This window comes from Eretmochelys imbricata, chromosome 6 (assembly GCF_965152235.1).
Source record: "Eretmochelys imbricata isolate rEreImb1 chromosome 6, rEreImb1.hap1, whole genome shotgun sequence".
Taxonomy (NCBI): Eukaryota; Metazoa; Chordata; order Testudines; family Cheloniidae; genus Eretmochelys; species Eretmochelys imbricata.
In genome coordinates this window covers 42,446,619-42,473,894 of record NC_135577.1, presented here as the reverse complement: position 1 = coordinate 42,473,894, position 27,276 = coordinate 42,446,619, and the positions used below count along the sequence as shown (strand labels likewise).

The 27,276-nt window shown below is 38.3% G+C and overlaps 1 protein-coding gene across 1 annotated transcript in view; it reads right to left on the bottom strand.

Annotated features, from left to right (window-relative positions):
- The window catches only part of DCDC1 (doublecortin domain containing 1), a 411,407-nt gene that overhangs the window by 148,765 nt on the left and 235,366 nt on the right, over positions 1–27,276 (bottom strand). The window contains 4 exon segments of the mRNA XM_077819961.1: positions 8,639–8,796; positions 9,220–9,378; positions 15,833–15,893; positions 18,776–18,894. Of these exon segments, the coding sequence (XP_077676087.1) occupies positions 8,639–8,796; positions 9,220–9,378; positions 15,833–15,893; positions 18,776–18,894 (497 nt within the window).

Here is a 27,276-nt window from a genome sequence, read left to right as displayed (position 1 = left end):
TGGGATCTGTGATTATGTAGTACATGTAATGACTAACACCCCACACAAGTGGATAGAGGCCACTATTCTAGCACAAACTGCAGGCTGATGTAACAGCCCTCAAGGAGACTGAGCTGTAACACTATGCCCTGGCCCTGGGTTGGGATGTGGATTTTACTTCCCCAGTTCCACACCTCAACCCTACCATCTGACCAACATTAAGTCCAATTACTGGAGCGTTTACATGAGTGAAGAGAATTTCAACCTATGTGCACGTATTATATATTGATATTGTAATTGTTACATTATCTCAGAAGTACTTTTTACATACCTATGTTTTCTTATTGGCCTGATTAAAACCTTGGTGAAGTCTTTGTTGATGAACAATTAACTAATTGGAGAAACCAAAATTTGGCAGAGAACATGAAAAGACAACAAAACATGCCAAAACATGCAAATATTTAGCACCAATAGTGAGAAGAGACTATTTCAACTCCTGTATACTGCACTTGTAGCATTAATAAAACCTTTTAAAAATTCAGCTCCTGGAATGCATTTTGTAACTACCCACTCCAAGTATGTTAAACAGATTCAACAGGAACAACATTTATACTCTGTTAAAGTGGATACCTTACGTATTATGCGTCACTGTGTCAGCATCATTCCTTTTCCGCAAGTAACGACCTTTTTTGTAACAATTACCTTTTGCAAATCAACTGTTAAGAACTCTATTTGTAAAGAAGCAGTAGCAGTATTGTATTTAAAACAGTCTCCTAGTTGAAAATGCTCATATGCTAGTATTTTAGGCTAAATTACCTAAGATTTGTTTGGTTTTGGCACTGTTTTCCCAAAAAAAAACTTGGGATACTATGGTTAGTCCAGAAGCAGAAATAGCTGTTTCCTGTCAGATTGAATTAGCTTAAACAAAAAACAGTCACAGCAAAATTTTTAACCAGGAACAGGAGCCTATTTTATCTCTAAATACATGTCAAAGGATACTCTGAATGATCTAAAAATATTAACGTTAAACACTAACAAGGCTTCATTAGTGACTTAATAATCATTAAATAGGACAAAGTATTAGGGAAGAAGATTGCCAGTAAATACTGAGCACACAAATAAAGCAGTTGATTATGCAGATAAGGCAAAACATAGATATAAAGATGTATTTGCAGCAAGATCCTACATGAAAACATGCAGTAAAATCACAATAACCAAAAGTTCTAATATTTTTTATTTGATTTTTGCTTTTTAATGGAATAAATGCCAAGTAAATCATTAAAAGAAATGTCAGCCCTGTCAGTGGCAGCTGCTCTCCCTACTAAAAAGGGAGGGGAAGTGTAGGAGCGGGGCAGCTAGCAAACCCCACAGCGGTCTGCGAAGTCACTAGTGGGAAAACAACAAAGGCCTTTCCATGCAACTAGCACAGATGTGCCCATAGCCAAACTGTCAGGAACAGTTAAGATGACAGCTACTCACAGTTCATTATTTCCTTCTCACAGGTCACTGGGTGACAAGCTGGGTCACCATGCTTTGTCGGCTGCTATAGTCCTCCCTCCACAACCCCTATTCAATTTAAATAAAGGTAAGCTGCTCAAGTTGATATACTAATGTAAACAAATATGTCCTAATGCTTGGAGAGCATGAGACTTCAACATTTATTGTACCTTTGTACCATGTTTAGTGTGATTTGTAACATTTAATCTGAGTGATGAACAGAAAATTGAATTTGGATATCTACCTGATACAGAGACCAGAATTTTGTCAGGATGCAACTAAAGCATGTAATGAAAGCTAATTTGTCACCAATTCAAAGCTTTAACCTTTACAACATTTACATGGCATATAAATCATAAATAATTGACTTGAATTTCAGTGAAAAGATGTTTTTCCCATAAAAGAGCAAAACAAGAATTTTTAAGAAATAAAATTAAAGGAGAGTGATTAAAATGAACAAATATAGGATTTTTAAAATGCAAAAAACATAGTTTAGGATTGTTTATAAAGTACGGCATGTGGAAATATTTTTTGTTTATGTCCATTGCGCACACACACAAAAATATCTAGTACGTTTCAATTTCATTCTCCTTAAAACCTTTTCATTTGTCATCATGTAGTAAACATATTCTACAAAACAGAGATAGATAGACCTATGTTTTGACCACTTGGAATTTACCAGTTGTTGAAGAATCAAATATTTTATTAACTATTACAAACAATTCTACTAATCCATAGCTGTGTCATTGATGGGAGTGGGAGAATAATGCCTTAGGGCTATTCCTCAGTAATTTTTCCTAGGCTAATAAATCTTGAAAATATCTAATCTCTGAACCTGGCTGGATGATTGAGCAGACCTCTCTCTTTTAGGACAAGAGCCTACTAAGTGTTGAGCACTCTGGCTGAGATCCAAGAAAGCACTCCAGCATGTGCTTAACTTTAAGCTGGTGCTGAAGTGCTTTGCTGGAGTGCTCAGAAACTGTCAGGACTAAGTTCTAGATGTACAATTTTGTAGTTATAGATTGAGGAGTGACTCAGTAAGACCAAGTCCAGAAAAACATTGAAGCATGTGATTAACTTTAAACATGTGATTAGTCCCATTTAATATCAATGGAACTATTCACATGCTTAAGTGCTTTGCTGGGTTAGGATTTAAGCATAAAGTTCACTGAAATTGCCTTGCCTCCCTCTCTCTCCTGATCCATTCTTCCTGACTCTTTGTGTTCCTTTCCCCTATATTGTGGCTTCATATAGGTATATTATGATAAGAATAGCATCCGTAATGCCAACTGAAGGTTACACTACCTCACTAAGGAATTATTGTATCAGGGAAAGAATGTGACCTCCAGATTTTAAAAATATGGAATGATGATTTTAAGTGAACTGATCTCCCTCTGTGGGGAATTTCATCTGCTAGTGATGATGAGATAAAAGCCACTGCTTTCTTTTTTCTGTTTGGGCCTGTGACAGGATATACCAACCCTGCACTGGGCCAACGGGGACAGACAAATCATTGTGTGCCCAGGAGGCCACATCCCCTTTCCCCTGCTGTGCATGCTCCAGGTGGAAGAGACAGATAAAAGGAAAGCGCCCAGCCTAGCTGGGGCTGGCTGCGGAGGAGGAAGTACGTGTATTGCAGGTTTCTCCAGAGGGGCCGGTGATGCTCCAAGCAGCAGAGCCCATGGATTCAGACTATGTTACGGGCAACTCGCTGACTGCAGAGACTGATGGGGACACCAAGCCGCCGCCAGCCAAAGAGATGCCCAGGACGCAACTTATGGTAAGAAGTGACCCAGGGGCTGTAGTAGAAGCCGATGCCTAAATCCTTAGCGGGGAAGTCCCCAGCTTCACAGGGCCCTGGGTCAGAACCCATTGGAACAGAAGGGGCCGTGTTCCCGTACCACATCCCAGAGACCACTAGGAGTGGCTGCTGTTTGCTCTCAGTCCCAGCCTGGGGGGATCAGGGACCACAGGCTGATAACTGTTCTGCCCTGCTCCAGAGGCTGATTGCCCAATTGCTACTGTCTGCCACAGCCAGGAGGTTTAGGGGTTATAGACTGTTTGTTTGGCCTGCCCTGCCCAGAGAGCCAGAACCCCAACTGCAACTGCCTGCCCCAGCCAAGAGGCTCAGGGGCTACAGACTAATTGTTTGCCCTGCCCCACTCAGGGGCTATGCGCTGATTGCTGTTCTGTCTTACCTAGACGGCCAGAACCCCAACTACTACTGCCTGCCATAGCCAGAAGGCTTAGGGCTATCGACTAATTGTTTGCCCAGCCTTGGCCGGGGGCTGCAGGCTGACCACTGTTCCGTCCTACCCAGAGGGCCAGAACTCCAACTGTTGTTGTTGGCCCCAGCCCGGAGACTCAGGGGGCTACTGACTGTTTGTTTGCTTGGCCCTGCCAGGGGTCTGGAGCCCACTGTACTGCAATTACCTGATCTAAGAGGGAATCCTGACAACTAGGTGGTGGAGTGTATCAACCTCACATTGGGCCAACCGGGCCCTCCATCACAGGACCATATTACATGATCTCATGGGGCAAGTAATAGCACACTGATTCGAGGATGGCAGTCAGGTTTTTGTGGTGGTTTCTGTTCAGTTTGGTGTGAAGATAAGGACATTTTAAAGCCATTTTTACTTTAACCTGTGAATCCTAACCTTAATCCAGTAGGAAAGAGGATGCCATCCTAATTTCCTATCTGGATTTTGACATCTTCTAGAGAACAGTCCTAATCTTAGTGCAAACCTGACAAACTTAAGTTCCCCATTACCTGATATTAAATCAAATCCCTAAGAACATGTACATAACACAATTCGCAGGTATCCCATATGAACAGACATCAGGGATTCTCTGAGCTAGTTTATTGGAGACCTACTGATGTAGACCATGTTTTTGAGCTTACAAAAAGCCTGAAATTGTTTAATTTAAATATTCCTCCTCATTTTACTTGTGAAATTTCCCACACTAAAATGCTTAATATGCTATATGTCAGCTAATACATCTATCTCTGACACCACTGGTTCAAAGGAGGACATTCCCTGCTAGATTTTGAACCAATGGGGAACTAATTATAGCTTCTCCCATTGCAATTCTCCTGTTGAAGACTGGACAAGATTCAAAGAGAATCTTTGACTTTACTTTTTTCATTCTAAAATTCTTATGTGTTAAAGTTGAAATGTAGATACATAAAATAGTAAAATACTAAAATACTTAATTTTTATATTACACAAAATAATATATACTGAATCTGCTGTAGATAATTCAAGAGACAAGGTGGGTGAGGTAATATCTTTAATTGGACCAACTTCTGTTGGTGACAGAGACATGCTTCCGAGCTCTCTAACCAACAGAAGTTGGTCCAATAAAGGTGTTACCTCACCCATCTTGTCTCTCTAATATCCTGAGGCCAATACAGCTACAATTATACTATGGATCATTCCAGTTAGATATTAACATAATACTTGTTTTTCTATACCTCTAGAAATACCAAATTTCAATATATGTAGTACACAAACTCCCATTGATTTTGCTTAAAAAGGGGTTTCCTTAGTGAGATTCATAATGGCACTATATTGACTTCAAAAGAAGCATTAACATTATCCCAATAACTGTTCACTTTGGACCCAGTCCTTCAGTGTGCTGAGTGACTTCAACTTCCACTGCAGGACTGATCATTCATCATTATAACCTTTCAAGAACTTACACACAAGAAAGTGAATGGTAGCAACTCTGAATATTTGGCTTCAAATATACAGCTAATATTCTTTTTGACAATGGCTATTTTGTTCAATACTTTGCAATATCAGTGATATGAAAGGACATAGAAACCATTATAGAACTAGTTATCTAAAATTATTTGTCATGATTTTCAATTATACAGCATTCTTTCATTACAATTAAGTATTGGGAGTGTGCTATAACTTGCCCCATGACCTTTATCATATTGTAAATATTTTTTTTAAAAATATACTACCAGGATTTAGAACTGATTCCAGCAAATTATGGTTCAGATTTCAACTCAATTCTGTAGTGCCAGACATAACATTAAAAATGAGGAGTAATGCATACTGTTAACTAGTTAGTATTTTATATTAACAAAAACTTGTACTCATGAAGTATCCAATTCAGCAAACCATTTGAGTGTATGTCATTAGGACTTAATTATGTCTTTAAAACTAGGCATGTGCTTAGGTGCTATATCAGCTCAGAGCCCAATATTAGAATCTAATTAGTCATGGAAAATTCCAAGCCAAGTAAGTATAACCTATTTTATAGCTCAATGAAAACAATAAAATGTTGCACAGTACAGTGATTGTGAGATGCCACCCAAAACTATGGGTGTCAGACATTTACTTTTCTTTCAGCCTTATATCTTGCCATTTTCCCTACTTAAGGCTTATAGTATCACCTGTGTTGTCATGTTTTTCTAAATATAATAATGTGTAACACACATACTACCATAGCATTATCCCAACATATACTGTTGTTATGACATAATATGGTAGCTTTCTTGGAAAAGGTCACAACTTTATTACAGGTTGTCTTAAAAGTAAACCACAAAAGGACCAGTCAATTTTACACAACAGTGTCTATAAATCCTAAACATGCCCCCAAATGCTTCTCTCTGATGACATTATTATCATGGCAGATTCCCACATTAAGGGTGAGCTCTACCTGCCACAATTAAAGCCACCCAAATGACAGTTGTTCTGTCAATATGAGGCTATACTCACTGCCCACTTTGTGGCAACCCACACATATGAAAATTAATCTGTTTCCCAGCTCCCTGAGAAATATCATGATAACAGCTCTGAACTACAATCATCCTGAAAGTAATTTCACCTTAAAGTACAAAACTATGAAGAGGAAATATTTACCAACATAATAGAGTTTTTTATTTCCTGCAGTCACACAAAGCTATCCCTTTTGGTCAAGCCAATAGCTGACAAAACCCAAACTCAGGTGGGGCTGGGTGGCTCACTAAATAGGCAGGATCCAAAACCTGCTTGTCACCAGCTGAACAGTTTATCAAGGGGAGTGACAAACCCCAGAATGTGCTAACTTAAATTGCTGGGCCCATTCCTAAAGAAAAACTTCTACAGAAATTTGCCTAAATAAGAACTTCAGGCCTGACATGTAGATAAGGTTTCTACAAAAAACTATTCTATGCATACTTTATTCATTTGTGTGGCTTCCCTTCTCCCCATTACATAAATAGATCTCAATAGGCTATTTTACTGCTATACAAGCATAGTATAGCTTTCACAATCACAAAATATATATTTATTAAATAAAATATCTTACATTTATACAGCATTTGTCTTCTGGAAAGATACTCAACATGTTTTACAAACTATAACTAGGTGGAATGCTGCAGATATTTAATACTCTACAGCAATACTATATCACAGATTGGGACCAAAAAAAGCAGAGGAAGAGAATATAGAGGATTTGCTATGTTTGATAAGGAAGGTGACCTAAACATTTTATCAACTAGTATTGTTCCCACTTAAACATTTTAGTCCAGAATGTTATTGACTATAAAATAATATTGTTACAAATTAAAGATATTAGTATGTGTTTTACTTCTTACTACAAAAGACCACAACTCAATAAGACACTCCAGCATGCATAAATCCCATGGGAATTAAGGAGATTCATAAAGTTAAGAACACGCTATCTTGATTACAAGGATACATTTCTGAATCAAAGCCTGTGTTCTGTCAGAGCTGCTCTTTAGCCTCCAGATCATTTTAGTTACAGTAAAGTTGTAAAAATACCCCAAAGCATGTAAATTCGTAGTTAGTACACTTTATTCTTAACTTTTCCCATTGTGCTTAGGTCATGTGGCACATATCATAACATGCAATGTAACATAATATATGGTAACACTGTAACATCACACAATAACTTAAGACCTTAGGAATATATACTCTAAGATTTGTAGAAAATAAATAAATGATGTTATGTTAGGCTTACCTTTGCATTTCAAAATATTTTTGAAAGAGCCAGTGTAGCCTGTATTAGCTGATTTGGAGCTCTTACATTTTATCTTTTAAACACAATAGTATTAACGATTGTTAACTTTAAAGCTTGGCTGAACATAATTATTCATGGATTTTGCTAAAACTCTTCAGTGCTTTGATGAGCTGTATAATTACTAGGTAGTATTAGAACTAATATAGTACATTATTCCCAGAAATACTGGCTATAAAACAGCACTTTCCCGAAACAAAATCAAAGCATTAATCAATGGCAATTCATCTATGTGCAATATTTCCTGGAAAGGAAGAAGTTTAAAGGTATCTTCAATAATCTGAATACCCCAGTATTTGGAGTTATTTGTATTATATTATTACCATTATTTTATTATTATTAATTAGTTGGGACAATTTCTACTACTAAGGTAATTTTTAAACTTATATTATTGATCTGATGCTGTAAATCTTACTATAACTTCAAGGTTCACATGCTATATGAAAAAAAATAGCTGCTAAAATTCAATATTGAATTTTTATTGAAAAAAATACCATGAATGTCTACTAGACTGGTCTTCTGAATGATAGGCCAATCATTTTTAATATTTTGCTCTAAAATAATTCAACATGGTTGCCCACAAAGAGGATAATCTATCAAATATAAATTTAAGAAAAGGAAGTATTTTTGTGTTAATTATAGAAGCTTGAAACTGCTACTATACTTTCCCTCTGTAATTTCAAATTACTAAGAAGATTACTTTTTAGATATAGCTTTAACCAAAACATAGTCTTAGGCTATGGACCCAATGGGCTTTGCCATGCTGAAGCTCAGCCTGAATTTCCGGTTTATAATGAAACATTTATTATGTAACCCTAAAAGTCTAGTGGCACAAACCATGTCACATAACATCAATAGAAGTCATATTACTTTGAGTTCTGTGAGGTTTATGGATAGGATTTAAAAGTAAATTCTTCAATTACTATCAAACTGGGTGTACACATCAATCTTTATGCACATAAATGTCACCCCTTTTCATTAATTTTGGTCAAAAATCCATGTTTGCTTACAAGCCAGAGGGCTTCTGAGATATTTCAATAATATCCAGGAAATCAATCTTACATGAAACTGAAGGAAAACATCTAATGTCATTGAACAATAAATATCAGTTCTGTCAGTGGCTTACCTTTGAGCTGAGGCCTTAGGATGTTTCTCTTCTAGTTTCCTCACCAGTGCGACTGTCAGCTGCATAGTCTCCCTTAGGGGACCTGCAGGCATTAAATGGGCGTCCAAAGGACCTGAAAGTTGTTTCTGATTGGGATTGTTGACATTTTTTTGCAGAACCTAAAAAATGAAATACAATCATGAAATTTATATATTGTTAATTAAAACAGCATGTAGCTACTTTTTCAAGTAAGTACTTTTTTAGTTGATCAACAGAAAATGTTGAAATCCAAATAACTATGTCAAGATTTATCAAGAAACAGAAATCTAAGGAAGCAGTGATTTTTTTTTATAACTTCTTTCAAATATACAGAATGTGCAATTTCAACAAATTGTCACTCAATAAAATAAACGAGGCTCAAACTGTACAAGGTTTGGAACAAAAAAAAGTTGCATTCATTAAAATCTTGCCCATAGTAAATGTTTTTGTCTAACATTTTTAAATTAACAAAAGCAAATAAGTTTATTTATTTAAACAAATACAGATGGTAGAGGTTAACTTCTCTCTTTTAAAAATGTATTTTTGAAAAGACTGTCTCTGACCTGCCTCTGGCTTGGTACAGTGACCTCTTCTGCTGAGCTGCTCTCTATCTCCTGATGAGCTGTAGACCAGGCCCCATGGTGGATCTGGTGTTCCATCTGGGTCACCTCCTCTCTTACATTTAGCTCCTCTAGGTAGGTCAGGACAAACTCAGGGTAAGCCTGTAGGAAAGGACAAAGGCAGAAGAGTGACAAACAGTAACATTAGGGTATATCAGCAGAATTACAACAAACTACACACCAGGAATTGTGGGAAGAGTGGTTGATATAGGCAATGTCACAAAAGTTACTGCATATAAATAACTTTGTATTTCATGAAGTTTTCCTAATTCAATTTACATAATGACTTTTACAGATGTACCACAGTGAAAATACACTATGTAAAGACTAAGGAGTAATTTAAGAATATGAACTGACAGTTTTTAAGACTGAAACACCCACATACATGGAATAAAGTTTTTCTTATTACTCTCTGTTAAAACGAATATTGTATCCCTATCTTTAAGTAATTATATGTAATTAAATATGAGCATGATATTTAGCTAGCCTCTGAAGTATAAGATATTAGCAGAATGCCACTTCTCAAAAAGGCATGAACCCAAACATGTTTTACCATCTCAGATGGGAAAAAAAGCTCTTTGAGTTGTGAAATGACTACATTTTATTTTTTAACCAACAATAAAATTCAGTTGCCAACTACTGACCTTGCTAGCCTGTCAAGTTAGCTAAGACCATAGAGGGGGAGGGATAGCTCAGTGGTTTGAGCATTGGCCTGCTAAAGCCAGGGTTGTGAGTTCAATCCTTGAGGGAGCCATTTAGGGATCTGGGGCAAAAATTGGGGATTGGTCCTGCTTTGAGCAGGGGGTTGGATTAGATGACCTCCTGAGGTACCTTCCAACCCTGAGATTCTATGAAGATGTTCCAGGTGAAATTATCATATCCTAGCAATAACACCCTATTTCCTTTGAGCAGGAAGGGACATCTGCATTCTCAGCCACTTAACCAACATCAAAATCACCATATCTTCCATCAAGGTAACATGATTAGCCTCATTTCCTTAGCCCAGGCTGTGAAGTGATTGCATTGTCACTCCTCAGAAGCTACTTCAGCCTAAGTAGCTTTCAAAGGGTCATAGATGGCCATGGTGAAAGAGGCTGGATTATGCCTAAATGAAAGTATTTCTTGCTTACAGTCATTATGGAGAATGTGGGGAAATTATGTATTTTTATGAAAAATATGCATGGCTCAGTTTACCCACTCACTTTTGAATTATGACCTATTAGAACTGATGGAATCAATTTATCCTCTGGGACAGGGGAATAAGAGATGGATGTTGATCACAATAGACGAGTCTTGGTTGATATGAATGAACTAGCAAGCACTGTCAACATGAATGGTATTACCTTGGAAATTCAATGGAAGACCAACAACCAGACATTAACTTTTAATGACTACCAGCCATTGGAGGCAGAACATGTGAAAGCAGTAGATGACAAAGGTGTGGGAAAACTGTAAGAATGCTGTTGCCCAGTGCAGTGGGAGAGATGGAATCCTGGATGCTTTGGGCCAAAGAGGCAGGCAACACTGCCGATATGGACACATCTATAAATTCTGCTTTTTATTCTAATCTGAGGACCATACACACTGAATGTCAGTTGATTAACGAAAGACGGCTTCTTTTGAAAAGGCTGTCCTATGTCATTGCAAAACATGTGCTGGTTGCATAGCTCTCAAGAGGGGTAAGTTCCCAACTGGAGGGTTATAATCTTTTGGACCAGCTGAAGGCGCCATGGTGAAAAATAGCAGCGCGGAAGACAGTGATCCAGTCTCATGGCAGTCGAGCCGCGGAGCCCTTTGTAAAAAGTGGAGGCCTAGGGTTTAGCTTTAATGATGTAGCCTCCCAGAGACACTTTGTAAAGGTTAGAAGCATAGCATTTCTTGTGGATCTTTGACAGTCACAAATGTACTTTACAGCTTTATGATCACTTTTACTATTTTTTCATGGAAAAATATTCAAACACTAATTAAGTACTATACTTCAAAACTGCAAATATGACATTTTTTTTTAAAAAAAATACACTCCTTCTCATTAAAAGTTCTGTGGGCATCGTCTGCTAAACACACACTAGAAGATAGTGATTGCTGTTATTAGTGTATTTCATAAACACAAGGGCAAACATTCCACTGGGTAGCTCTTGAGTCCAGTCCATCTAATCTATCTATTTCATTTATAAAGCACCTATTGCTATTGTATTTTAGCACTCTTTCTAAACAATATTCTGCAACGCCAATTCTGTAGATTACCTATGGATATTAATGGAATTTCGGAGCCCAAATGGAAAACAGAACATAAGGGCTGCCATGCAGATCTGAGAGAACTTTTTTGTTCCACATATTCTGAGATCACTTGATAATGTTAACATTACAATAGCTGCTGATAATATTACCAATTTTAGTAGATGCATCTAATGATAAAGTTCAATATTTTGTGCCTTAGTTGTAGTGTCTTGCTTTTCAGTTAGTTTACAATCAATCTTTCTTCATCTGTGAGGATTTTTTTCTTCTGAACTCACTGTATTTTGAAGTAAACTTCTCAAACAGAAAAAGCAATACAATAAGTGGCTTTCATTTTCTGAGGAACAGATTAGATTTTTTTCTGCTGTCAATAATATTGAGTCTCGCTAGTTGTGTATCTAGAATTTGATGCAGCACACTCACTTGTTTATTCACAGTTTATCACTGTCGTTAACTCAGATCTGATATACTACACTAGATCTCCCATAAAAATTTCAAAAGTGCTTAAGTGAGTTAGGAGCCTAAGTCCCATTGACTCCCACATGTCTAAATCACTTTTGAAAATGTTACCCATAGGCTTTAATGTGTTTCACTTTTAGGATTAAATTTGCTGTAAGTGCACAATATTCATGATGATGCCAGTGACAGGCATAAATGCACAATCCATAACAAAGTATGGCTATTAAAGAGCACAGTTAGCATTTATTGATTTCTAGAAGTAGTTGAAATCTGATTTCTACCCTTGTTTATAAGGAGATCAAACTTGAAGTTATTTTTCAGGTAAAAGTTTCTATTGATTTAAATCAGAGTGAAGAGTATAGAAATTGGCCCATTGTGAGTAAGGGCAACAATTACAGTTTTGAAGATAATATTTAGGGAAGAAACCCAAAAAGTTAATTTATCCTCAATGCATAACACTAAGGTGTTTGAGAGGTTAACTTGTACTGTACTTTACAGCAATGATATTGTCAAGAGACTGGAAAGAGATTATATCAGTGTCAGATTAGGAATAAGCACTTTATACTACAGCATTTGATCATTTTATAGTATTGTCTATAAAAGTTTACATAGTACAGAAGACAATTATATTTAAGCAGTATAAATAATAGATTGTAAATTATTTACAAATATAATTAATCAGTGAATAGCAGATATTAATTCCAAAGAAAGTGGTTTCCCTTTCAATATGAATGTGTCACATGCCATTACATTGTATTATGCCATTTTACTGTGTCAGTTCTTGTTGGCTGACACATGCTGCAACTTAAAACATGACACTGCAGATAAAGTGAATGTGCTAGGAAATATATAGAAAAATACACCATTTGGGGATTAGAACTACTAATTGTTAGCACCCACTTCTCAGTGAGTCAAACACAGGCCAGAATTGAACAGAAATGTTCTGTTGTCAGCAGTTAAGTAGTAGAAATTTTGGAAGTCAATATTATATAGAGAGTACACAAAGGGTTTTAAAAAGCCAGCAGATGAAAAATCACTATGCATAATGAAAAAGGATGAAGTGCTGTACTCAGCAGGTAAAGAAAGAGAGAACTCTTCTACTGTCTCTCCATTCTGTCAGTCCATCAGGGTTGTGTGAACAGTAGTACCTAATCATTCCGATGGAATGTCCATATGAGTGGGAGGAAAATGGAAGGCTGGTCCCAGGCAGACAATGCTAGTGACAGGCCTGCTATTGATTTCCTGCTGGACTGAGTATTCTATTATTTTCTGTAAGTTGGCAGATTTTAACACTGTACATTTTCCTAACATTTCAGTGCATATTTTCAGAAGATTCACGGCACATTCAAGAGCCACTGAAACTTTTTAGGTCCTGGTAAAGTACAGTTCAATTAATCTTTGCAAAAGGCACTGGACATCACCCCACCTAAGCCACTAGTGGTATACAGCCCATTATTTGAGTTGGAAGGGCAAGGAGGGGAGAAGACAGTGAATGTTAGCCAAATACTACTGTCCATGGATCCCTAATGCCCACACATATGAATTGACCTAAAATATATCAGAATTCATTCATTTAAGCTGCAGTGTGAGGACATTCATCTTCACCCATACAAAATAAAAAGAGTCTCTTTGTCAACACTATGCACTGAAGGCCATTGCACTCATGTTGCCCACATTAACACTGTCATTCAGAGACTTGATGTGACTGCGGTCACTAAAAAGGAACTTCTTGACAGCAAATATACTCAGAGAAATATATTCCTATTCCACCAGTAATGTATTTGAAGAGTGGTGTTTCCTTTACCTGTTAGAGAGTAAGCACAACAGCCAGCAGCCCATTGTATTTACAAAAAGGACAATCACGAGTGTAAGTGGGTTGGTATTTTTAATGTCATCATCTTCAGGTTTTAGTTTGTTGGTTGATTTTATTTTTTAAGAAGTGGGCTTTGTCTGGCATTTTCGAAAGAGGGACAGGAGACACCTGATATGGTTTTAATCAGGTAACAACTTTATTATTAGGTGTCTGGGACTACCCAGCAGATAAAAGGGGACAGTGCAGGTAACTCCATGATCATTCACTAACTACCTGGGCGCTTCTGCTAGCCCCCTCTTTTTCCACCCAGGGTCCCCAGCCAACCTGTTGCTGAGACCTTCACCCAAGGCCTTCCACAGCTCAATGGCACATCTGCAAATTCAGAAACAAAAGTCAGACTTTCCCTGCGTGGCCAACTCTTGCCCTCCCCAGGGAGAGGCTTGGAATGCAGGCAGGAAAGGGGTCTCTCAGAGGAGACACCGATTGATGCAGGGAGGCTGAGGCAAGGCGAGTCCCTTTGCTGAGACCTTATTATTTCCCCCTTGAATAAGGGTTACGGTGGGCTATAAGAAAGGGGGGTGGCTCCCTGCTGTGCCGGTCATAGGAGACCTGAATACCTCCTCTCCTCCCCCCCCCGACTTCCATTCCGCTCTTTTAACAACCACTTCTTTTAAGGTGTTTTAAGACCTTTACCAAGCCATTTATCCAGTCGTTGCAGCCCTTCCCTATGGAGTCCCTGCACTGGGCAGCCGCCCCCACACTAATGAGTTGTGACATCATAGCCTAACTCCCTTCCCTACTCATCATAACAAAGCCCTCCCTGAACCTGCTGTGGGGAAAGCAAAAAGAAACAAAAACCCCACCCCTCTCCACCTTGACCAATCTGGTGGTGAGGGGAAAATTCCTTCCCAGCCCCCTAGAAAGGAGCAGCTAGCACAACAGCCACAGCAGGTCCTGAGCAAACCTGGCATTTTGCTGCCTCAAGGGGAGGTAAGGTGGGTGCTGCTCTGCCTGGTCCTCGAAAAAGGGGCTTCTCCAGCTGGGCTTGCCTCGTTTGACCTCCCCCGCCCTTCTGGTCCCTGGGGAGGAGACTCAGCGTCAGCATCACCACACTGACCCACGCCCCCTTTTGTAGCAGCTTCTGAGCCTCATTCCCACTCCTGGCTGTAAAGTACTATTCTCTCTTCCCTGGCAAGCCAAACAATGCCCCGACTCCCACCCACACTGTTTAAAGGTGCTGTGTGGTCGTTGACTCAGAGTTTGACTAAAACAATTGCCTCACAATCACTTAACTTGAGAACTGTCCTTTAAATATTCCCCACAATACACAAATACCATAAATAGGCATTCCCTTCTTTCCCAATCAAAATGTGGAGAGGCCTTCCTACACCTCTTTTTAACAAAAGAATATCCCATTGTTTGCTGAAGCTGTCTCTATGTTTTGTTCCATGTACAAAATCACTAAATTTAAAGCTCTTTGAATGTTTACATTAAAAACTCTGTTAGTCAGTGGCATAGCAAGACTTGGGCTTAAGGGGCTCAAGTTCCAGCCCCATATGTGTTTAAGCCTCTCTTAACAAATGAATATAAAAGCAACGAAGCATGCCTCTCATTTCAGATGGCAGTAGCACCTTATATTGCTTTTAGCTTTAGCCTTCCTTACAAATACTGATTTCTGGCCAGTGAATTCTCTCATATCAATCAAATTAAGAATAATGTTGCATTTTTATTTATATAAAACTAGTTATAAATCATAATAGATGTGTGTAAAAGAATGATAAAGGAAAGCATTAAAAATCAAAGGATAAAAGCAAATTTAAAAGAGACACCAATAACTGAAAAAATATTTTTATAGAATGTTCTAATGTTAACATGGAGACAACTTAAAACAAAAAATATTGAAATTATTAATGCAGGATGGTGCTTTCCTCACCACATGCACATAACTTTCCTAGATTAATAGATTTCATGTGAAAGTATGAAAAGGAGAGTAAACAAATTAACACCCCCACCCCCGGCTTCCTTCAAACATACTTACGAAGCACGTACCTTACAATAGATAGAACCATCATTTCCAAAACCCCAGTGTTGATAGATGCTGCTTTTGTCTCTGTAATGGAAAGGTATAATCAAAGAGTTAAACCTGCTTAGTTCTTACTAAATAATAAAAAACAAATTAACACACAACTGGCATGTACACTTTTAGTTTCCAGAGTGAGATTTCCCAAATAAAAGATGCATTTTTCACTTTTGCCTGAGGAGTCATGATACATATTTTAAAAAACCAAAAAGCTATTCTGAAAAGAAGAAATTAAACATGCCAGTGATACTGAAAACCTATTTCCTTTTCTGTTTTCTTATTGTGTTTTAGATAATCCATCAGCATTTCTTTTGACCACACCATATAAGGAATCAGATTTTAAAAAATTCTTCATGTTCAAGTTATGATACTAACTGAGAAATCCCAAATTCTAACTTGACACCGGGATTTTAACTCATGATGCCTTATTTCTGGGGCAAAGGGCTTCACAATAGCACAAGCTGAAGAAGGAGGATGGACCTTAAGGTTTAGTTTCCTAGATTTCATATCTTTCTCAATCTTAATATTATCTTATGATTTTTAAATCAGTTAACGATATTTCAATATTAAACAATATAAACACTTCAAAACAAGAAGTTCCTTAAATCAGTGCAATTTTATCAGATCTTTAAATAGAGGTTGCTCCTGCCCTTTAGTTTCAGGGTGTTTACAAAAATTCATTTCTGAGGTAGTCTCCTATAGAAGAAAAAAAAGACATCTTAGCATTCCAATACACGGACATTTGCTTAAGGATATATCAGCAGGCAAAAGATCATGTGTGTCTGACTTGTGTAACATTTACTTTAAATGTAAATAAATCAAAACTAGGTTCAGTGCACAATCTTATTCATATGGGACATGTCTTGGGATTGACCTAGTGTAGGTAGAGGAGTTTTTTCCCCTAAGTGTCAGCGAGTGACAGATCTCAATGACACCCTGTGCTATTTTTCTGCAGGGAGTGCACCCAGAGTAGAAACATACTCAAAGTTACTAGGAAACTTGACATCCATAAATCTCCTGGGGCACCACATCAGCCCCCTTTAGGTTATTTCAATTTGATCTACATATCCATGAATATAAAAATCAATGTGCCCAATGATCTAGTAAAACATGCACCCTATCCTATGCAATTGTTCCTTTGCTGGGAAGTATAGGCATAAAAGGAATAGTGACCCTGAGAACTATGCCATTGGGAATATACAATATTAATAAAAGATCTCCCATGCTGAGCAGGTTAACAGATATAATCTACTAAAAAAATTTGCCTTGATCTTTCTTTCTAGGGTAGGCTTGCTAAAACAATATTGGAAATGTTTATTTGTTAATAAATGTGAATGTTACCCAGTGTACCTAAGTCAGATTCCATATTTCATAATATTTAATTTTCAGAATTGAGGCCAGCTTGCTAAATCACATGTAGTCCTTATGCACACAAATAGACTTCAATGGGAATACTCATATAAATCAGGGCTACTTCTTCAGTAAGAATTTTTAGAACTGTACCATGTTACTGAGGTGGTTCCTTTGTCATTTGTATGTACCTGTTGATGTTTTCCAATGTGGAAGTCCGTGGGTACAATGAGTTCTTTAAACCAGGCCTGAGCATGTAATTAATAATGCTAATATACAGCTTGTAAAACATCTGGTATGTAAAATGAAGAACACACAGAAACTGGAGGTCAAAAGAGGATAAAGCAAAGAAGCTTTTGTTGTGAATGCCCAACACCAAAACATAAGTTGTGTACATTACTGTGCATACTATGGAGTTCTTGAATGAGAATTTGAATCTATACCTGACAAAACCATTCTTGTGGCTTCCACCATGGATTATCTAGTAGTAAGAACACTGGAATGGCACATGCATTTTATATCTTAGAAAGGAGTTCATTTTTAAGCAAAAAAAATTGCAAACAAGTCCCTGGGAGAGTTTGTAATGAATAGCAAAAAAATAAAAATACAAATCCTGTTGCAAGTAGTTTTGCCTTTTGCTTATACTGCTCTAAGTGATCCCAACCTTACGTATTCAGTCTAAACTGAATGTTTTTTCATGATAGTATGTTTCTGACATCCGTCTGCAGAGCTGTTCAGCATATTTGGAGTTGCATTTAGTGGTCAGAGGGTTATAGATAGCGAGACCTCTGGGATGATGTTTTGTTTCCTGCATTTGCTAAGGAAGTAGATGTCACTGTTAAGTTTTGCTTCCTTTTTCTTCATGTTGTGGAGTTTCCATTTCAGATAGCAAAATTCGATATCTTCCATTGTTGTATGTTTTTCCATTGATTTCAAAGAACTTTGAATCAGGTTTATAGTTATAAGGGACAAAGTGAAAAATCATGTAGATTATGTGATCCTGAAGAAAAAAAAGTCTGATGGTGATGGCCAAGATAAGAAAGAGTTACTGTTAGCATATAACACAACAAGTAACTTTACTTTTTTGTGTTTGGTGGGGAAGGAGAACGGGAGAAGGACAATATTCCAATGCTCAACTAACAGAACTCAGCTGGTGTAAATTGTCATAGCTCCACTGACTACAGGATCTGCCCCAATAAAACTGCAGGATTAGCAGAAATCGGAGCACATTCAGACTGGGAAAAGCAAACACTATATTGTAGCTTCAACTCCATTTTTAGCTTCTATATTTCAAATAAGCTACATTCTTAAACTGTCCACACCTTTATGATTATTTAAAATCTTTAAAAGAGAGATATATATGACTAATAATTAGATGACCAGTTATAATTGAAATTCTGTTTCCAGTAGGAATTTGAAGATGAAAGGTCAGCTATAATAATACATTGAACGACATATATGATTCGGGAACACTGAAATAAAACAGTACAGCAGCATTTCCCAATAACATTCAAATTACCCATATAATTCTACATATGGCACAAGCAACATATTATCACTACCTTTTCTGTACTGTTAACTTATATCCTTCCAGAGATGTGCCATCATCCGTCTCAACTCTAATTGGATGACCAATAGCTAGGCAGCTCTGTACCATAGCTCGACTCAGAATCATTCCAGCCTTCCCATGAATGGAGAAAAAAGGGTTTGAATAAGTTAAAAGAACCAGAAAATTCAACAATGTGTCACAAATGGAGAGGTCATTATGCCTGGATAACCCAGGATATTAACAGTTGCAGAAAGTGAAACACTACCCACAACTTAGCAGTCAATGAGCCCTGCTCAGAACCAGTGATCTTCTGTACAACAAGGGTGGCATTTTACAGTTCAGTGCAAAATAGAACAGACCCTTGATATCTTCATTTGTCCTTTTTCTGTGCATATTTCACAGTGCAACGATTTAGGGTCCATAACGTGTCACTTGCTATCCTTATAACTACAGAGTTTACTTGAAATATGTATGCACAGAAAAAAAGTTCAGTGAACTGCAAAGATTGCAACAAATCTATAGTCTTTGAGTCAATTTAAAGTTTTACTCCAAGTCTGAAACAGTGCTGGTTAAACATTTTTAAAGACTAGTTTGAACTGTTTTTGTTGTTGTTCTAATGTCCACACTTACTCCCAAAGCAGATGACTGAAAGCTTTGTTAGAAGTGAAACATATAACAATAGTTTATGACATTTCTTTAAATAGCATTTAAAATGATAACAGGTATTTTAACAAGATTTTCCCAAACATTTTGTTTGCAATATTTTAATATATTATCAATTGTGAAAAATAGGACAAGGGAGGTAGAATAGAAAATAGGAAAAAACTTACTTAATGAAGTAGCTTAGCACCCTGCCAAAGCAGGATTGACCCCCCAAAGAATATTTGCTAACACTTTGTCCAGTGTTCCTTAAAAAGCTCTAAACAATGATGGTCATGGGGGGAGCATGTCTCACGACTTCTTTTGGGTGCCTATTCCACAGCCTCATGGATATCACAGTCAAGATTTTGTCCTGACATTCATTGATTTTCATTCAATTATTTCTCATTATATCCTCTTGTACAACCATAAATAATTCCTCTCCATTATTGGTACACACCTATCACTAAGAAAATGTTAGTTTATAAGGACAGTTTAAAGTGTAAATCATCACCCGACATAATTTTTATCAGTCTTGGAAAACTGTCATGAAAATTTATCCAGTCGGCTGCAAAATCTACTCACCCACCCTTTACCAGGATTATGTTGGTGATGATGATGGGGGTCATGGGGGTGGGAGTTATGCACTCCAGATTAGCAGGCAAATAGAATTTTGAAAAGCTGACTTTTTTATGTCTAGGGTACATAAATATTAAAAAAAATAGGTATTATTTACCTTAAATATTTCAGTGACTCCTGGGATGCTACAGGCTAAGAGAGTACTTAAAGCTAATGGTTGCCATACCAGCATCTATGAATGGTTATTGCATCATGGTACCTGAGAAACTGCAGTATTTCCCTGTATAGAGGATATGATATTATTGACATGAACTGTGACTGTATATAGATCATTGTTGCAACCAAGGTCCTACAGTTGCACCAAATCTTGTACAGAGGAGGTTAAGTAGGGTGTCTATGGAAAGGTTGTGATTTGCTAGTTATGATTATGCTGTCTGTATGTGTGTATCATTTTTGTATTTGAAGTTATGAATATTGGCTATGTTCTTGTATCTCAATGTGTTTGATTCTAAGTAGCATCAGTGAAGCATTTGGTCAGCTTCTTGAGAAAGTACTATTCTGAGTAAATGCCCAATCAAGAAACACTTAACTGAAAATGGACTTTGGGAGATGCCAATCCACATCTGAACTTTCGTGGGAATGTTCAAACTAACATGTAAACAATGGCATTGGCCTGCAAAAAGCTGAATCATTCATGGACATGTGACTTGCCCAGGTGGCTACAAACTCCATCTTGATGCTGTGATTTTTCACAGAAGAACAAAGGGGTTTCCGCCCACAAGACAGAGAATATAAAAGGCCCTGGAACCTCTCCATTTTGTCTTCAGCTGGCTACAGAGATGGCCTCTCCACCCCAAAGAGATGCCTGAAAGAAACTGGAACAAAGGACTGTAACTACGGGGGGTGTGAGTGATTGCTGGACCCAGGCCATAAACCACAACATTGGTCTGAAAAGGATTGGGCCCAGACTAAGAAAGAGTCTAGTCTGTGAAAGAAGCTTACTGGAACATCTCTGAAGGTGAGATTTATCTGTGTTAAGTTTCCTACTGTATTAGGCTTAGACTTGCGTGTTTTGTTTTATTTTGCTTGGTAACTTACTTTGTTCTGTCTGTTATTACTTGAAACCACTTAAATCCTACTTTTTATACTTAATAAAATCAATTTTTTTTATTAATTAACCCAGAGTTAGTAATTAATACCTGGGGGAGCAAGTAGCTGTGCATACCTTTCTATCAGTGTTATAGAGGGCGGACAATTTATGAGTTTACCCTGTACAAGCTTTATACAGAGTAAAACAGATTCATTTGGGGTTTAGGCTTCCAGAAAGACTGAATACTGGGTGCTGGGAAAGTCTCTGTTAACTGAGAAGCCCCTGGGCTAAGTGAATCTTAGTTTCTGTGAACTGCAGGGGGCGTGGCTCAACCTCTTGGTTTGTGCTGCAGCCGACTGGTGTGTCTAGCTCAGCAAGATGGGAGGGGATGGAAGCCATCTCTGGCAGGGGGGGTTGTTCTCAGTGGTATCCCAGCACATCTAGTGACAGTCTTGAGGGAGTTTCTGTGACCAAACCTGTCACACAGGACATAACATAACTGCAGGATAATAGATTCTATAGGTTAATAACTATTGATAAATATTTACTTTTCAATGGCACTTGCTGTACAAAGAAGTTTTTTAAAACAAACTAAATGTTTTAGTGATTTGTCTGATCCATAATAGTCATAGGTAGATGCACAATAATTAACCTTTACACCCACATCATAAAATGTCATAACAAGAAGTCACTGTGGATGGTTCAGCTAAATTGAGCACAGAAGTAAATGTTCATCCAAAACTTAAACTGAAGTGTGTTGCAAGGTTTGATAAAGTTTGGGTAACTTAGTTTATTTGGAATTTCACAGGCCACTGCATTTTGTGGTGTCATCTAGGGCAACAAGCTGAAATGGCAGTACTTCTGACAAGCCAGGAAACACTAGACATCTCACAAGAAAGGCTGTTTCTTGAGATTTCCAGACAGAAGGAATTTGGGTCAGATTCAAAAAAGGATTCAAACATTTCCATGAATATCTTCATTAAACCTCTGAACCTTTGGGGTTCAAGTATCTTTGGGAGTTACATGCTGCATGTATAGATTTTGCTTTTTATAGCTCAATAAAACAGTTATGAGAGAAGGAGAATACCATATAGCTCAATAAAACAGTTATGAGAGAAGGAGAATACCAAAAGGGTTTAATCAACATTATGGATCCAAGACTTGCAAAATTAGGAGAGACAAACAAGACACATTTCTGACTTGCAGGAGGGCAAAGAAAGCATTTAAATCACACAAACTCCCCCAAATTAGTACTCTTATAATGCAAAACAACCAGACGCTGACATCAAATATTACAAAGCAGATCAGATAGTTGAATAATGGGGTGAGACACTTTATTGCATGTCACATATCTAGGTATGATATAATAAATGTAAGATATTGCATTTATGAGTGAATTTATGAAAAAACGCTCATAAAGTAACAAAGAGTCTATTCAAATGTGTTCATTTTATCCTGCCCAATGAAAAAAAAATCAGAGGACTTCAGCACTTATTTCTTTCATACCACATAAAAACAAAGGGAAAAAAATCAGCTAAGATAATTTCAAAAGCCTGTCAATTATCCGAATTGTTTCTTAAAGAGCAATCTCTCTTACTTCCATATGTCTCAAACTTGCTTTGGATCATTGTTCCAAAGTCCACTGGGAAAGTGTGAACAATAATTACATATTTGGACTTTTATCTTGCCATGAGCTCTGTATGAGCAGAGACATGCCCTCACATGAAGTCCTACTGACTTCAATGGGACCCCAATTGGGCACAGGGATGTGTTGATATAGAGCTCATTGCAGAAATGGGGCCTTGGATGCTTAATGTTAAATGGATGAATCAGGAAATTTTACTACTTTAAGTGAAGCAATAAAAAATAAACCTGAATCACTTCTCACAAGCCATATTTATTAGTTAGATGTAGATATAGATAAATGAGCGATAGAATTTATCTCAGGGGTGCCCAAACCACGGCTTGCGAGTCGCATGCGCCTCTTTTACAGTTAAAGTGGCCTCCCCTTTCTCTACCTACCATATGGGGTGGGGGCAGCTTGGGGCTTCTGCCCTGCAATGGGGTGGTGGGGCTAAGCCCTTCTTCTGCCCCATGTGGAGCGTGCCTGCCAAGGCTTAGGGCTTCAGCAGATGTGGGCTGAAGCCCCGAGATCCCCCATCCCTGCAGGGCGGAAGCCCTGAGCCCCAGCAGATGCCTCCCATGGGGCTGAAGCTCTGAGCCCTGCGAGGTGCCTCCCACAGGGCTGAAGGCCTGAGCCCCGGCAGGTGCTTCCCATGGGGCTGAAGTCCCAAGACACCCACGGGGATGAAGCCCTGAGCCATGGTAGCCATGTCCTGGCTCTTGAACTTCTGAAGATTGTTGTATGGGCTCGGAGGGTCAGTAAGTTTGGCCACCCTGATATATAGACATATGCACATATCTCATATAAAAATTTAAACTGTTATAGAATGAGATATTTGCTTTTAACCTCATTCCAGATCTCCTCTCAGAAACAGACACCCAAAGAATCCTGTTTATATGGTGCTATTCCAGGCTGAAACAGTTAAATGGATGTGCCCCTTCCCCTGAGTGATGTGCCACTTACACTACAGCTACGCCTTTTAGGAAAATAAGTACAGTACAAGTAGCGTACAATTTCCCACAGTGTTAGCAATATGCTTCTGCTTGACAAGTGTGCAATGGCTGTCTTGTTGCAGATCATTTGACTTGAACTCGATAGGGCTGGTTTGGCATTCTGTGACTGGTTACATTCATCCAAAGGTGAAGTTCCACAACAAAATGATCTGAGGGAAGCAATCAGTATTCAGAATGGGTTGCCAACCCTCCAGGATTGTCCTGGAGTCCCCAGAATTAAAGATTGATCTTTCATTAAAGATTATATCATGAGAGGAAATCTCCAGGAATACGTCCAAACAAAATTGGCAACCCTAATTCAGAACTACAATAGGCCCTCTGGCATGTGAATAGGATCTGTGCAAGGCTGCAATAATTTCTGGTATGTAATATGGTACAAATCAAGCACATTACAAAATTGATAATATTAGCCAATAAAATTTTGGTTTTAGTCTCTATTCTTTAAAATAATTCTGTAATTTTTGGGAGAACTGCAACTGCATGACTCTTAATATGACAAATACATAAAATTTAGTGCATTTATAAACTCTTTAAAGTTTGGAAATAGTGTATTGGCTGAAATACAGTTGGGCAATGGAAGCTCTCAGCTCTCCTATAGTTCAATTTTGCAAAGATTAGCAAACAGTTTGGCTCCATATTAGTGCTGTGTTTTTCAGCAAGGATGAGAGAACACACATTCAAAAGTGCGAAAACAGCGGGGTCCAGTTTTCCATGATTTAGTTCCTGTTCTTGTGTAGGGCTCAACAAACCCCTAAAGCTGCCCATCAACCAAGTATAGCCAAAGCACAGTCACTCTGGGCATGCCTCTTCTTGTCCTTAGCATGCTCCCTCTGCTGGTAGCTGAGAAAACAGAGGTATAATTGATTTTTCAGTCTGGTGGCAGTTTTGAAAAAAATTTAAAAAATAAAAATTTGTTCAGTTCAAACCAAACTTGAAATGTTTCAGAATTTCTGGTGAAGTGAAAAAAGTCAGTTTTAGGTCTGTTTCAGAGAGGGGATTCTAATCTGGGTCTCGCACATCCCAGATGAGTGTCCTAACTACCTGGTTCAAGGTTATGGGGGGAGTGGGGCGCAGCAGCAACACTAACAGCCCCTTCTTCTCTTCACCAGCTATAGTACTATTTACACCTTGTAGAGGGCTATGTGGAAATGTACTCTACATGCCGCCAAAAGCAGCATGCAGTGTAGACATACCTTAAAGGAGCCAGTGAGGCACAGCTTAGGTGAGTAAAGAACATGCTTGAAGGGTGTGGTTATATATGTGAGTACATACCCTACACACACTCTACTCCTCCAAGCCATGCCTCGTTGTCTACACTGCTATTTTAGCTATGTAGTATGCCGCTGCTGGAGCCTTTCCCCTCTGCAGGGAAAGACCCCGCAGCAGGAAAGGCTCTGGAAGGGAGGAGGCAGCAAAGAAAGGCTCTGCCAGCCCTCTGCTGCTGAATCCCTTCCCCACCACAAGGAAAGATTCCGGCAGTGCAGAAAGGCAAGGGGGAGGCTCAGACTTTCCTCGCTGTCTTTCCCTGCCATAGCCTTTCCTCGCTACAGTGAAAGGCTCCAGCAGTGGGCAACTGCCGAAGCTCTTCTCCACTGTCTCCACTCTTCCAGAGCCTTTCTCTAACACACATAGCTAGACACTGCAGTGTGGACGCCGCAGGTTTTTCACTGAGCTATGTACCTACACATACCCCCATATGCTCCTGCCAATAGTGTCTAGTGTAGAAGTAGCCTAAAAATTAATAAAAGGAGTACTTGTGGCACCTTAGAGACTAACAGCTCACTTCATCGGATGCTGTAGCTCATGAAAGCTTATGCTTAAATAAATTTGTTAGTCTCTAAGGTGCCACAAGTACTCCTTTTCTTTTCGCGAATACAGACTAACATGGCTGCTACTCTGAAACCTAAAAATTAATGTGAGTTGTGTGACTAAATCTGCCATGCAATGAGAAAAAAATAGAGTCCAATGTTGTATACGCTGATTTTTTAGTACTTTTATGTGAACTATGAGAAGTTCACAGTGTTATTTTCTAATTTTACTTACTAATTTACAGTACAACCTCAGTGTTATGAACATCTTGGGAACGGAGGTAGTTCGTTACTCTGAAATATTCGTACCTGAACAAAACATTATGGTTGTTCTTTCAAAAGTTTACAACTGAACATTGACATAATATACCTTTGAAACTTTACTGCGCAGAAGAAAAATGCTGTTTTCCCTTTTTTTTAGTAGTTTATGTTTAACACAGTACTGAACTGCTTGACAAAGCCCTGACTGGGATGATTTAGTTGGGGATTGGTCCTGCTTTGAGCAGGGGGTTGGACTAGATGACCTCCTGAGGTCCCTTCCAATCCTGATATTCTATGATTCTATGAACTGTGCCTGCTTTTTTGGGGCGGGGGGTGTCTCTTCTGCTGCCTGACTGTGTACTTCTGGCTCCAAATGAGGAGTGTGGTTGACTGGTCAGTTCAGAACTCTGGTGTTCATAACTCTGAAGTTCTACTGTAGTTGTTTTTTTGTACTATAACATGGATTATTCAAATACATTGGTAATAATTCACTTCCTGAGAAGCAACAAGATAGGAATGAAGTTTAAAAATGTTGTCTTCATTAGCTAAGACAAATACCAGACTACCATAATAGCAACTGCTAATAGCTTGTCCAATTTCCGTCACCAATGTATAGTACAAGAAAGAAGTTTACAAGATTTAAGGTTACTTTCTTTTCCAACGCATTACATAATGTAACAAATATATTTTGCTTGATATTAATCCAGAACTGAAAGCATAAAGTAAAACACAGAAGATAATGGCTAGTATCAGTATGTCTCCTTTCTCCAAAATACAGCAACTTCACACAGCAAATTAGGGCCAAATTTTGCATTGGTTTGTCTGGAGCCTCCCTCCCCCCCTCCACCTCTTTCCTTTTATCCTTACTTTCAGCCTATCCTTTTTGTCTTCTCTATCAAATGGTGGCCACAAGAAAGATATCATTATTTGCAAAGGTTTCAGCAGAAAGGTAGTCCCTGCATTTTGATCTAAATACTATCAGCTTGTTTTCAGTCCAGTCTCCTCCGAAACAGTGTTTTACAGCTGGGCTCTGACCAGTGAGCATGCTTTGTTGCTGGCACCTAGAAGTCTTATTCTGTACTTCACCAGCTGCATCTTAACTGCTGAGCACAGCTGTTTTGGTAGGTTGTGGAAGAACAAGTGGTCTTTGAAAAAAACAAAAAACAGCACTTGATCCATTAAGTGCTCTCTAGATTAGTACCAGGATTCTAATTTCATCCACTAGGAAAAAAGGAACAGCAGAAAACATTAATACCATCCTTTATCTTTTTTTAAAAAAATGGGTTGCCTGTGTGTTGCATGAGTTATAGCTCCTATAAGGAACTGACCCTTGACTCCATGTAAAATTAATTCCATAGTCTAAACTGGGGGTGATGAAACTATCCATGTAGCCAAAGCTCCAGTGGCCGCCTTCCCTGTTGTAAGGTATAAAGAGACCCTGCACAGCCAGGCTCCATGTCACATGGAAGATATGTGCCCCTGTGCAGATTCCCAGCTTTC